The sequence below is a fragment of the Excalfactoria chinensis genome, chromosome 1 (assembly GCF_039878825.1).
Source record: "Excalfactoria chinensis isolate bCotChi1 chromosome 1, bCotChi1.hap2, whole genome shotgun sequence".
In the NCBI taxonomy this organism is placed as follows: Eukaryota; Metazoa; Chordata; class Aves; order Galliformes; family Phasianidae; genus Excalfactoria; species Excalfactoria chinensis.
In genome coordinates, this window is record NC_092825.1 from 182133122 (window position 1) to 182146540 (window position 13419).

General features: G+C 51.4%; 1 protein-coding gene across 2 annotated transcripts in view; it reads left to right on the top strand.

Annotated features, from left to right (window-relative positions):
• POLD3 (DNA polymerase delta 3, accessory subunit) overlaps positions 1-7368 on the top strand; it is a 33942-nt gene extending 26574 nt beyond the window's left edge. Inside the window, exon 12 of one of the 2 annotated variants that reach the window (XM_072327011.1) lies at positions 2031-7368. In XM_072327011.1, coding sequence (XP_072183112.1) covers positions 2031-2236 — 206 coding nt within the window. In that variant the 3' untranslated portion in view covers positions 2237-7368. The remainder of the gene's footprint in view (positions 1-2030) is intronic. The other variant, XM_072327012.1, reaches the window with a different exon arrangement.
• The last annotated feature ends 6051 nt before the right edge of the window (positions 7369-13419 follow it).

The window sequence follows — 13419 nt, forward strand, 5'->3', positions numbered from 1 at the left end:
GTTTTGTAGTCTCCTGTGAAACCCAGACTTGGGGATTAATGGTTCCTATCCACAGCCATTGTATGGAAAGGGAAATGCAAGCCACTGTTGTGCCTTTGGGAGACAGGGCAGCTGGGAAGGCAGGAGGGATGGAGCCAGGATACTGAGAGTGGGGAAGAAGGAGAGGTGGCATTTCCCCATACTGAGAACCAGCCAGTTCATTGCACAGAACTTACAGTCTGGTTATTGTCCAGCTCAGCCCACTCTTTACCCACCCTTTCCTTGCACAGAAGCATCCATCTGAAGGCTAAATAACCTGCTGATCTCCCAGGCTGATGTCAGTTGTTGGTATTCTTTGAAGGACGGCTTTTCTTTTCGCTCCTTGATGCCCACAAAGGACAGTGTTACAGAGACATTAAATCCTAACCTTGGGGTTAAGCTGTCCTTTCTATTTCTCCACGCTTTGAAGTGGCCGTTTTCACAATAGCTGCAATAGGGAGGAATTGGTGTCAAAAAGCAAAAACTAATTTAGGGATTAGCCCTGAGGGAAATTGAGCAAGTGTCTGTGGAGCTGGGCTTAAGGCACGTTACCATGCATCAACAGGGACACAGCCCAGTACGTGCTCTTAGCCTGTAGCAAAGGGGAACTGCTGAGGTTTAAGCTAATGCATCCCTGCCTCACTCTTTCTAAAGCTTGAAGGACACACATGGATTTCAGTATTGGAATAAATACGTCTCCATTGTAGGCAAATTGATTGTATGGCATTGGTATAAGTTAAAGCTCGCATACATAACTTGAGTTACGGTGATACAACACATCTGGCTGAGCTGAGCATCAACAGTCCATTGGTATGGCCTGCCACAAGCACAGCATTCTTATGTTCCTTTGCAGTCTCACTAGGAGAAACGTAACATAAACTGTTATTTCGTAATTGGAGGGGATTAAGCACGTGCTTTGTTACCAACAATTACCGCCAGGGTGACAGTGATGTAAGTCTTTCAAGCTCAGTAACTGGCCGGCGTTCTGCTAACGCTGCTCCTTCAGAGGTCAGTCCCCTGTGTAGGAAGTCAGCATGGATTTATGGTCCCTGTCTGAGTATCTGCTCTCTGCAGAGCAGGGTTTCATACCGTTCCTCTTCACAGGCTGGTTACATAGAAAACCTTATGTGGTTTGATGCATTAACACAACAGGAAGCTAATTTCCCAGAAGGATAGTAGTTAGGACGTGTGTTTAGAAGAATACAGTTGCTAAAGAGAAATGGTTTACTAGAAGAATACCAGAGCACTGCTGGGAAGGCTGATACAACAACATTTACTAGTATCTAATGATGGCTTTCATCGGTGCAATGGACTCAGGTTCATTTCAGTGAGTGCTGCTTTATATCCCTTAGCTTTCCATCGTGGGATGCTGACAGTAACAAGCCAGCAATCCCATTCTGTAATACTCCTTGATTTTGGTGATGGGTTCAGTTTTTTGTGATCTTTTTAAGGTATTTCTTTTTTTTTCCCCCTGCTTGCCCTCCTGCATTGAGGAAGCTGCCAATGGAGTTCTGTGGCCCTCTTCTCAGTGTGTTGGCTTTGCTTTTCCCCGGCCATCTGATGCACAGCAGCGACCCTTGAATCTTGAAGAGGGCAATGCTTGAATAGGCTTGGAACAGGAGCTGTCCTCCCAGGGGCCCTTCCCAGTGGGAGGCTGCTGGTGTGTAAGGTGTGCATATGGCCTGCAAGAGAACATCCCTGGGGACATCAGCCCATTTAGAAAGAGCTGGATGGTGTTCAAGCTCCCAGCTCATCCATCTACTATCTGATGCTTAGGAAAGAAGGTCAGTTTGACTCTGCGGGGGCAGTTTAACTCAGTGTACACAAAACCAGCCTGACCATCTGAATGTACCACGTAACCTTACACTTAATTCCCATACCTGGCATGTGCTCCTTGAACCCACAATGCTCATTTCCAGAAGTGCGATGGGAAGGCTGCAGGGGGGGAAGTTGCTTCTCTTCAACACCAATGCTTAACCAGCACCATCTGTTGTTCTTCTCTTTTAAACCAGTGACTGAGAAGGTTTATGAGAGCGAATCCTGTACTGACAGCGAGGATGACTTTGCCAAGACCAAGCCACCAGCTGTCCCCAAGCAGCCTGCATTGCCCGTGAAGAAAGAACCAAAAGAAGAGAGGAAGAACCAGAAGAAAGGGGCAGCCACCACTGGCAGAGCCAACAAGCAGGTCTCCATCATGGGCTTCTTTCAGAAGAAATGAACTGACTCTTTCCCCCGCTCCCTTTGGCAGCCTGGGAGTGTTGCTCTCTTTGCGTGGCTCTCTGAAAGCTGCTGCGCAGGAGGAGGACGACATTGCAATCTTCCATTACGTAAGATATCTTGCTTACTGTGTAAGTAAGCCCTCTGGACTACATTTTGTATCGGGAAGAAGTTTGATCTGTTACTGTAATAACTTCAGTCTTCGCTATTAAGCTGTGTGAAAATCACCACCTGGATGCGACATCTGGAATGAACTCTTGAAAGACTGTTCATCTACTTACATGGTGTTTTATTTTTTTAAGCTGCCCTTTTAGCAGCTCGGCGTTGAAGGCCTATTCCACAAGTGGTAGATGGACTCCACTGGGAGTCAAGTTATGGCATCATCTTTTTTTTCCCCCCTTTTGTTTCCTCTTCCTCCCTCCCCCACTCCCATTTTTACACCTCCCAGCTCTCCACATTGATCCAAACGTTCACGTTGGTGAGAAGCTGCAATGTAGCAGGTCTTCAGGCACACACACAGATATTGAACATCTGCTTCAGCTTGAACTGAATGAAACAAACTTAATTTTCCCTCTGGGGCTGGTAAATAGTTTTTGCTCTGCCTTTCGTAACCTTCTTTTGGACAAAGCGGTGCATATAAAATTCTCTTACCCTTTTCTTCCTTGAGCATATCCTCTGTAAATGGCTCAGATGCCTAATTATAGAGCAGGACACTGTTGGTGCTCTGTCTCTGCAAAAACATCTTAAAGGCTCCCCACACAATTGGCTCTGGTGGAACTGGGGGAAGGCTGTGCTCTTACTGGGAAAGCAACGGTATCTGTAACCTTGGAAGTTAACGAGTCAAAGGGGATGGGGTGTTCAGAGGGCTCTCCTGGTAGACCAAGGTCAGGTGTCCTTGTCTGTGAGGAGCTGCACGCAGCTTTGTGTTTTTGTTGGGCCTGGTTTGCTGCTGAAGTGTTTTACAGGCACAAACCAGACACCGTCGAGTTGTTTTCTAGGACATCTCGTCAGCTGCCTCTGGAGGAAGTGTTGCAGCAAATGGTTCTGAGAAACCAGTTATTGGAGGTGAATAAAGCACTGCAGACCCATTGATTAGAATTAACTCCTCCAATCGGATGCCTTCTGTCTTTTGGTGCTAAGATTTATATCGTAAAAGAGGTTTTCCGGAGGACGGGTGCTCAGCATTTCTGAAACTTGGGCTGGTGAGGTCTCAGGTGGGCAACTGATGTGGCCAGTGGTTGTTTTTGGGTGTTGTTAGGCTTATACATGTATTGCCATGTACGTACGTAGTGGTATACAGAGTGCTTGTGGTGGCACAAAGGTCTGAAGAGTGTAAACCAAGAGGGAGAGATGCCTTTAGGCACACAGCTGAAAGTATTCTGACCTCTGGATAGCAAGAGGACCAACTCATCAATTGTACTGGCAATCATTCTGGCCAAGAGATCAAGCTGGTGGCTCACAAAACGGGAATGCACACCTCATAGTGACTAACAGTGGATTCAGTTACAGTTGGATCACCCCAAATAGGAGAGGATCTCCTTAAACAGCCCTTGTGCCCATGGCTGATCCCAGCTGGATGGGTTCGGTTGCTCGATGGATGGATGGATCACTACAAGAGGGGGATTGAGGGTAACCTCACACTCCAGCATCCTCCCCACTCAGCTCTGGACTCTCTGAACTGGAAGCTTACAGGAGAAATAAAGGTAGGAGGCAGGAAGGCAGGCAGAACTGGCACCAGCACCCGACCAGAACCAACTGCACAGCTGCAGGAGATGGGATGCTCTCAAGGTGTGTTTTAGTGATGTATGCAGCAGAGATCCATGGGGAGAAGTAATGAAGGACCTCATTTGGTTTGAAGGCCACTGCTTTTGTGTGTTGCTTTTCTTGGTGGAATCAGGGGTGTATTTTGAAAAGTGGTAAGTAACAAAAGGTTAAGTACAGATTTTTCTTGCCTTTTTTTATTCGCTAAAAGATGTGCTCCATCCTGATTTCCAGTGGTTTCTTGTCCACACAGAGGAGTACCACTACATGCAGTAGGTGAAGAGTTCTTCCATCCAATAAACTCATCATTGTAGGTCACTCAAGTGGAAAACACCTCAAGCTACTGAGCTCTGCATTGGACTCAGACCCCTGGGCTGTCTCCTCAGGTCTTATTTCCATGACAAATGCTGCAGGGATGTGTTGTGCTCGCACCTCACCTTCTCTGTACCAGAACAGTGGTCCCCTCGCTGGAGCTCGCTACTCCACCCCGACCCCATATAACCAGCTCAACGTCATACGCCGCTTCCTCAGGAAAATGACTTAATGTCTGCAGCAGGACATAGGCGAACTTCAGGCTTCCAAAATCATGATCTCATGTTCCCCCTCCTGCACCGCACAGCTCTGCCAGCCCCACGGGGGCCTTGGGACCCTGGATGCCCCCTGGGTGAGGCTGGAGTGTTCCTGCATACTGCATGGGGTGTAAGAATGAGCAAGGGGAATGGGTTAAAGGTTAAAGGAAGATTCCCTCTCTGTGGATTCAGAGGTCCGGCTGTAGGACACCTGGCTCGTGATACAGCCTTGTCCCTTCCCTCCTGGATAGGATTTGATCTAATGGGATGAATTTTTACATCTCTGTCTCCAGCTCTGTGAGCTGCTGTCACCTGCACAGCTCCCTGCAATGGAAATGCAAGGGGAGAAGAGAGGAAGTCGCTGCATCTGCCTTCCAACCATTTCTGCACCCTCAGGAGGACAGAGCCTTTAACGGGCAAGGGGAGATGTTTGTTAATGTCATCTGCTAAGTAGCACATTGTTAATGGTTTTTAGTTGGATGTTAAAGGCAGAGGGAGCTTCATCCCTGTTATACTGGTTGGGAAAGTAGTTGGAGAAGTTGCACCATCCAATGTCAGACATAAAACCATTGGTACCCCAAGCTCCTCTTGGCCAAGGTGGTTTTGGACCAGCAGCTGCCTCAAAACACCACTACTGTGGATGTGAATTCCTTACCTCGTTTGCAAAAACAAGCTGGGATGCTGATTTAAAGCTTCCTGTGCTGCAAGGAGTCAGAGCCTGCTTGGAAAACCTGGCTGCCCTTTATCTGGTTAAACACCGCATGCTGCAGGGAAAATGGGAGCCGAGGGCACGGCCCATAACCATCAGGGCAAAGGCGAGCAGCGCTGCACTGCCGACTTGTTTTGTTCTCCCAGCACGGCTGCAGCTCCAGAGCAGGGAGCGCAGGGCCTTAAAAGGAAGCAAAACTCTGCCTGGAGGAGCTGAGCAGTGGTGGAGGGGAGAGCAGACGCGTGCCAGCACCGGGCCATGCGTCAGCACCTTGCCTGGGTCCATGCAGTGCTGCTGCCTTTCCCTTTCTCTCTGTTTTTCAAGCTGCAGGCGCAAGGGCTTGAGGACATCCGCATCCTTCATGCTATGCTTTAAGCACTTAAAGCATCCTTCCTGGCTCCCACGTCCCACAGAGGCTTTGCAGCACGTCATCCTGCAGAGTAACACCTGCTGTGATGGATGCCAACGCCCGTCCCCTCTCTTTGGTTGTTTTAAGGAATACTGTAGGTGGTTCTGCCCATGTCGGTACCATCTAGCTGCCAGGTCTGTCCATCCCACGTGGCATGGAGATGTTCTGGGGGTTCCGAGCCAGAGAAATGCTTTGGGTTGGGATCATGGAATGATGGAATCGTGACATTTGGACTCAGTGGTCTTCAGTAAACTCCAAAGTGCCCCTTTGCCAACAGCATCCCAGAGAGGTTGGGGAAGTCTCAGACCCCAAACTGATTCATGTGAGCCCAGAGACACGGTTCTAATTCTGGAGCTGGATGTCACATCAAAGCAGACCCTGCTTTGGGGCATTTCTTGGACAAGGGAATCCTGACTGTTCCCCAGTGTTGGTGCTGAGTGCCCAGGGTCCCTTAATGCTGAGCATCCCTTTGGGTTCAGAGCATTAGGCCTGAAACCCACAAGGCTGAACATCCCATCTTGATGCTGATCATCCCCTTGTATGCTGAGCATCTCCCAGTCTCAATGCTGAGCTCCTGATCATCCCACTGCAATGCTGTGAACCCTCCATGAGGGCTGAGCATCCCCCAGCCTCAGCACCTTGCTTGGATGTTGACCATTCCACCTTGAATCTGAGCATTCTCCCTTGGGGCCGAGCACCCACTTAGGTGCTGTGCTGAGCATCCCACCTTGATGCTGAGCATCCCTAGCCATAGTGCTCAGTGCCTCGCTTGGACACTGAGCATCCCAGCTTGATACTGAACTTCCTCAGGGATAAAGCATCTCCCTGGGTGCTGAGCATCCCCCAACCTCAGTGCTCAGCACATTGCTTGGATATGGACCATCTCACCTTGATTCTGAGCATCCCACCTTATGATGACCATCCCACCTTGAGTCTGAGCATCCTCTCTTAGGGCTAAGCAGCCACTTAGGTGCTGAGCATCCCCAGTGATCAGCACCAAGTTTGGATGCTGGGCATCCCACCTTGATTCTGAACTTCTTCCCTTGGGATAAAGCACTTACTTAGGTGCTGAGCATTCTGTCTTGGAGCTCAGCATCCCCCAGTCTCAGTGCTCAGCACCTTGCTTGGGTATTGACCATCCCACCTTGACACTGAACATCTTCCCGTGGGTTAGAGCACCCACTTAGGTGCTGAGCATCCCACTTCAGAGCTGGACATCCTCCCTAAGAACTGAGCATCCCAATCAATGCTGAGCATCCCAATCAGTGCTGAGCATCCCAATCAGTGCTGAGCACCCCGCTGGCGCTGAACCCTGCAGCCCTTTGCTGGAGGTCCCAATGGCCACATCCACGGCTCCCGGCAGCCCTCAATATCCCATCTCCATGAGCCATCCTGACACTTGTTTACTCCCAATGCCCCGCTGCACAGCTTCACCCCAGCGCTTCCTGGGCTGGTGGCTGAAAAACGGCTATTTTTAACCTGTTAAAAATAGAAAGTCTGGGAGCACGGCGGCTCCTGTTTTTCCATTCCCTCCTCATTTCGTCGCACGGCGAAGGAGCCGGGCTGTGCCGGGGGCGGTGGGAACCCATAAACAGGCACCAGCAAAACCGGGGGGAGAAAAGGGGGGGGGGGGGGTAAGAGAAAAAACCTCAATAAAACGACCGTCCACCTTTTGCACGGAGCCTTATTTGGTATTTTCATGAAAAGTTACATCTTTGCACTGTGAAAAGTGCCACTTATTACTCATGCTTTACTAGGTAAGCGTATTTTCCTTGGCGTCGAGCGCGTTTGGGGTGGGTTTTTTGTGTGTTTTTTTTTCACTTCTCTGCTCCCGTACGAACCGTTTCGAAGGGCTCATTAGTCTCTCTCCATCAGAACTGGCACTTTCTGCTGCTGTCTGGAGGACCGGCTCTATTAAACCCAAGACAGAACCTCTGTTTGTTCAGCCCTGACTGCACGGGGCCGTAAAAACGCGGTGTCCCCATACGGCGCACACAGGGCTGCCTTTCAGCGTGGCCCCATTAAAGTGCCACTCAGACGTGGCCGAAGGTCTGCCTTATTCCCTGCTTGGTCATCGGCGTTGGGCGAATGGTTACATTTTCCCTTTTTGCTTCTTAATTTCAATGAGAAAATGAGGATTGGCCCGACGGCACCTGGGTGGGGTGATTTGGGAAGGTGAATGCAGGAGGCACAGGGGACAAAACACCAACCATCAGTGTGTCCCCGTCCCCATAGCGGTGTCTTCACTGCCACTCCGTGCCCATAGCCATCACTCCATCCATACACCAACATTGCCCCATCCCCATGTCACTGATGGATAGATGTCATCCTATCCTTCAGTCACTATGATGCATGGATATCCCTTTGTCCCTGTGATGGATAGATGTCACCCCACCCTGTGGTCACTATGATGCGTAGATGTCACCCTGTCCCCATGTCACTGATGTATGGATGTCACCCCATCGTATGGTCACTGTGATGCATGGATATCTCTCTGTCCCCATGTCACTGATAGATGGATGTTACCCCATCCTACGGTCATCACAATGTGTGGATGTCACCCTGTCCCCAACGTCACCCTGTCCCCATGTCACTGATAGATGGATGCCACCCCATCCTACAGTCACTATGATGCATGGATGTCACCCTGTCCTCACTATCACTACATGGGCATCACCCTGTCCCCACATGCACAGATCCACCTGTCCTTGCGGTCACTACACACACATGGTCACCACCCCATTCCATGGTCACCCCCTACAGAATGGTGCCACTCAGTATGCAAACCCCATCCCCAGTTTGTGCACCTTGTCGCTGTGGTGACAACATATATGTGAGTGCCACCCATATGCACAGATGTTACCTTGTTCCAATGGTCACCACATGCACATGGACTCCCATGGTCAGGACAGACACAAGAGCATCACCTTGTCCCCGGGGTCCTGGCATTCACCTGGACATCACCCTGTTCCTATGGCCACCACGTTCACATGGGTGTCATGCAGTCCCCATGGCCACTACCTAAACACGGACACCAGCTTGTCCCCAGGATCCCTGCACTCATCACTTTGTCCCTGTGGTCATTGCATAGACATGAATGTCCCCTTGTCCTCATGGATACAGATATATGGACACCAAATTGTCCCCAGAGTCCCTGCACTCACAAGGACATCACACTGTCCCCGTGGTCCCTGCACATCTATGGACATCATCCTGTCCCCACGGCCATTACACTCACTTTGTCCCCACGGTCTCTACAGTCACACAGACATCACCTTGTCCACAGGGTCCCAGAACTCACCTGGACATAGAACCATAGAATGGTTTGCGTTGGATGGGACCCATAAGGGTCCCGTCTAGTTTCAATCCCCCTGATATAGGCAGGGACATCTCCCTCTAGACCATGTTTCTCAAAGCCCCATCCATCATCCTGCCTCTGTATTGACACGGGTGTCCCCTTGTCCCCACGCTCACTACACAAACATGGCCGCCCCTCATCCCCTCACTCCCCACACCCCAATACCACCACGCATCATCCTCCACCTCTCACCACCACCAACACCCCATGGGCACACACACCCCCTTGCCCAGCTGGGGGTACCCAAGTGGCCATGGGACCACTGCCACCATAGCAGTCCCACTGCCACCGCCCCGTCCCTCTCCACCCCGCGGCCGCCTGGCCCCCAGCCCGGAGCTCGGCGCGAGCCGCAGTTCCCAGCCTCCCTAAAAGCCAGCTTTGTGTTTTACAGCCGGGCCCTCATTGGCATACGATTTTAATTAGAGTCTGGTTACACGGCTCGGCAGATGTGGAATGTATTTCTTAGCCCAGGTGGAATAAATCTATTGCCATAAAAACCAACCCCCCCTTCACCCCCCCCCCCCCCCCCCGTTATTAAATTCTCCTTCCTAAATAGCACAGTATTGAGACGCACGCTCCCCCCCATCCATCCCAGCCCCTTCCTCGGCCCCTCAACACAAACCCTGCTCTAAGTGCTTAATGAGGTTTAATTTTATTATACTCTCTGGCTGCGTGCAATGAGCTCCTGGTCCCAGAGCAGGTTCCTGGCTACTGGCTGTGCCATAGGACCTCAGCACTGGGCAGCACGTCCCCATTAGGGGACACATGGAGACACTGATGGGCCACCGTGTTGTCCTGGTGACAGGGGTGCTCATGGAGACCTCCAGTCTATGTCTGCTCTCCTCCCAGCCATCGTTCTCAATGGCCACCCCGCTGTCCCCAAGCCACTCCCATTGGCCAAGAGTGGGAGCTGAGAACAGACCAACCTGCTCACCTCCATTTGTCCCCAGTGTTTCATGCACTTTTTCCCACCTCATGGGGCCATTTGGGTCTGCTCCCCATTGGTATCCCACCATTGCCCCAATGGGGCCAAGTGGATGCAGAGGAGGGAGAAGAGGGGCTGAGAGAAGCTGGGAGCAAAACCATGGCAGTGATGGGGAATTTGAATGCAGGCAGAGACAACGTGGGAGGGTGGCACAGTGGGTACACCAAAGAGGACACTACAGACAGATGGGTGCCCACGAGGAATCCTACATCTCATCCCTGGAGTATTAAATCTCCTCAGCTTCCCCTCCATATATGATGGAGCTTTTGGGTTTGTGTTTGTGACGTTGGGAACTCCACATAGCATGGTCCCAAGGGACACCCACTGGGACATCAGCAGACCCTGCCATGGCACTTGCTCACCCTGTGCCCTGAGCACCCTAAACTTGGGGTGTTGAGGACTTTGTGCCCATTCATCCAAGAACAGACTTGATCCCTTCCTCCTTGTCTTCCTCATCCTCACCCTCATTCATGTCCTCATCCTTATCTTCATCCTTCTCCAGCACTCAATGCTCTGCCTCATGCCCACCCAGCACTATGATGCCGGCTGCTCAGCCTTCCCGTCTTAAACAATAAGACTCAAGTAACAAGACGACTCTTATAATGATCACTTTTTGATCATCATCCCTCTCAGCGTGGCCCTGCATGCATTCAAGGAGCTGCATCTCTCCACGCCTTCATCAGCACCCATTGTGTTGAGCATGGATTTGGGTGGGATGGGACCCTCATCCACTCCATTCCTTATGTCCCAGGGATGCTCTGGACTGATCCTGGTGGAAGGGCAGAACAACTAGCAAGTGGAAGAGACATGGGGGTGAGGTGGGACCCCATCATGGTACAGAATGCCTTGGGATGATGGAAAGCCACAGATTCCATCCCTGCCTTACGGATCTGCCCAGAGACAAATGCAAATCTCACTGCAGGGGAAAACCCAATAAATGGCACCTGCTCCTCAAATCCCAGCTTGCCCAGCGAAGACCATGAGTGGCAAAGGGGAATAAATTGTGTCCTGGATCCCATAGCAGAGACTGGAGAGCTTCATGAGCAACCATGGCAGTGCCTTGGGCTTCCCAATAACACTAGGGTGTCTAAAATAGGGGAGAAGGACACAGGAGAGGAGTGTGCACAGATCCATGGGTACCCCCCAGTAAGAACCCCATGGGGGACACCAGGGTGCCATTTCCCCCCATGCTCCACGCATCATCCCAAACCAAGATGCCCAAAGACCAACATCCCAGGTTTTTTTTGGTTCTGCCTCCTCCCTACCCCTACCTTCCTTACAGGGAACACAGCAGAACAGTCTGTGCAAAGCAGAGGCTGCAATCCCCACAGTTTGCAGCGGGGAGGCTTGGCACGGGGCTCGCCCTGCATTTCCCCCAGCTGGCCCCTTTCCTGGCCTGCTGGCTGGCACCACGCAATCGTTTTGGTGCCAAGGAGCTGTGCTGGGCGGGATGACGTTATCCCTCTTCCCCAGACCAGGTGTGGGAAGCATGGCTGCAGAACCTCACAGCTAAACGAGGGACCATCCCCTCCAGAAAGCAGGACCCCACTGGGGTCTTTGCCCCATTGGGTCACTGCTCTTCTCCCAGCGGGTAATGGCATCACCCAAAGCTCACAGGCAGGGACTGGGATACTCTCCTCCAGTTTGTACTGTGGCTTCACACCCCAGCTCCCCCCACATCTCACCTTGCAGCCCAACAACTGACCCATCCTTGGACCTGTGATGTGACCACAGGGGACACTGAGACTCTTGAGAAGTAGGCAGCACCCACATGAACCCAACTATCCCCATTCCAATCTGTGCACACACTGCTGAGAGGTGGAACTGAAACTTAGGCCATGGAAAAACGATTCTTCCAAGGCCACAAATGGCAAGAAGGTGTTAAATTCCCATTTCAAAGACATTTCCATCAAAAGTGCATAGGGTTAAAACCCAGCCATGCCAACATGATAACAGAACTCTGATCCCAACATGAGCCAGTTCTATCCTGAGCTGCTCAGATCAGAGCCAGTCCAGGGCTTGGATCCTCAACAGGCACCAAGAAAGAAGAACCCAAATGCCATTAGGCATTACCTCATATCAGTTTTGGCAGCTCTGCTCTGGGAACCCAATGCCAGATGTACAATCCCCATTCATGATGGATCGATGCTACCTGCAGGGCTTGTTCTGGTAATTTGGGGTCTCTATCTCAGGTCGTTGGTCATTTAGATGAAAGGCCAAACTGCATCCACCTCTACCCGATCTTTCTGTTGGTTTTGGTGGCTCACATCCAGCTCCAACGCCAATAATCCATCTCGGGAGGTCAGCAACGTGATTTATGGTTTTCCAGTGAAGATATCTTGGCCAAGGTCACGACTGTTGGGAGCTGCAGACCCTTCACAGCACGTACGTGGGACTTTTGCCCACCTCACAGCTGGACTGGATGACTCCATGAAGGTCACCGGGCACGGGCAGCACGCTGCCCTGCCCCATGTCACGTCTGGGCTCTGACATCAGCGGGACACGGACTGCCCCGTTCCGTCTGCGGAGCTCCTCCAGACGTGCTAAAAGCATCCTGGATGTGGATCAAGGTTTCCGTTTGTTATTTAGTGCTGATACTCCTGCCTCAGGACAGGAGCCGGAACCTCAGCACATTGCTTTGCTTCCTTGCATCAAAAGGTCTGCAGCTTTACTGGTGTTGTAGAAACACACAGGAAAATAAGCAAAGTAAGACCTGAATTTGGCTTATTTAGGAGGTAGGGAGCACTTCCCTACATGGCACATCCCGGTGTGACTCCAGACCTGGGATGTAATGTCTTATGGTTCTCTTTGTGTGCGCAAACACAAGGAGGTCAGAGGACTCCCTGCGAAGGCTGTGTTGGGGTTTGGCCCTTCCTACATCCCCAGTCCATCTCACAGCCATCACCACCCCTGTTCTACAGGAGGTGGTGGTTGTGCAGCTGAGAGTGGACAGACATGGAGACAGGAAAGACCCCGTCCCATGGCAGTGGGTATGCAGGGTCTTCATTCGCAGCAATGAAAACTGGGCAGGAGCTGGGACTGCACTGGGACTGGAATAACAGTGTCACAGAATCACCTTAGAATGGCTTGGACTGAAAGGGACCTTTAGGACCATCCAGTTCCAACCCTACTTAGCAGGATCATGGAATGGCCTGGGTTGCAAAGGCCCACAGTGCTCATCCAGCTCCAACCCCCTGTTATGTGCAGGGTCACCAACCAGCAGCCCAGGCTGCCCAGAGCCACATCCAGCCTGGCCTTGAATGCCTGCAGGGATGGGGCATCCACAGCCTCCTTGGGCAACCTGTTCCAGTGCATCACCACCCTCTGGGGGAAAAACTTCCTTCTAAGATCCAACCTAAACCTGCCCTGTCTCACTTTTTCTCATAGGGATAC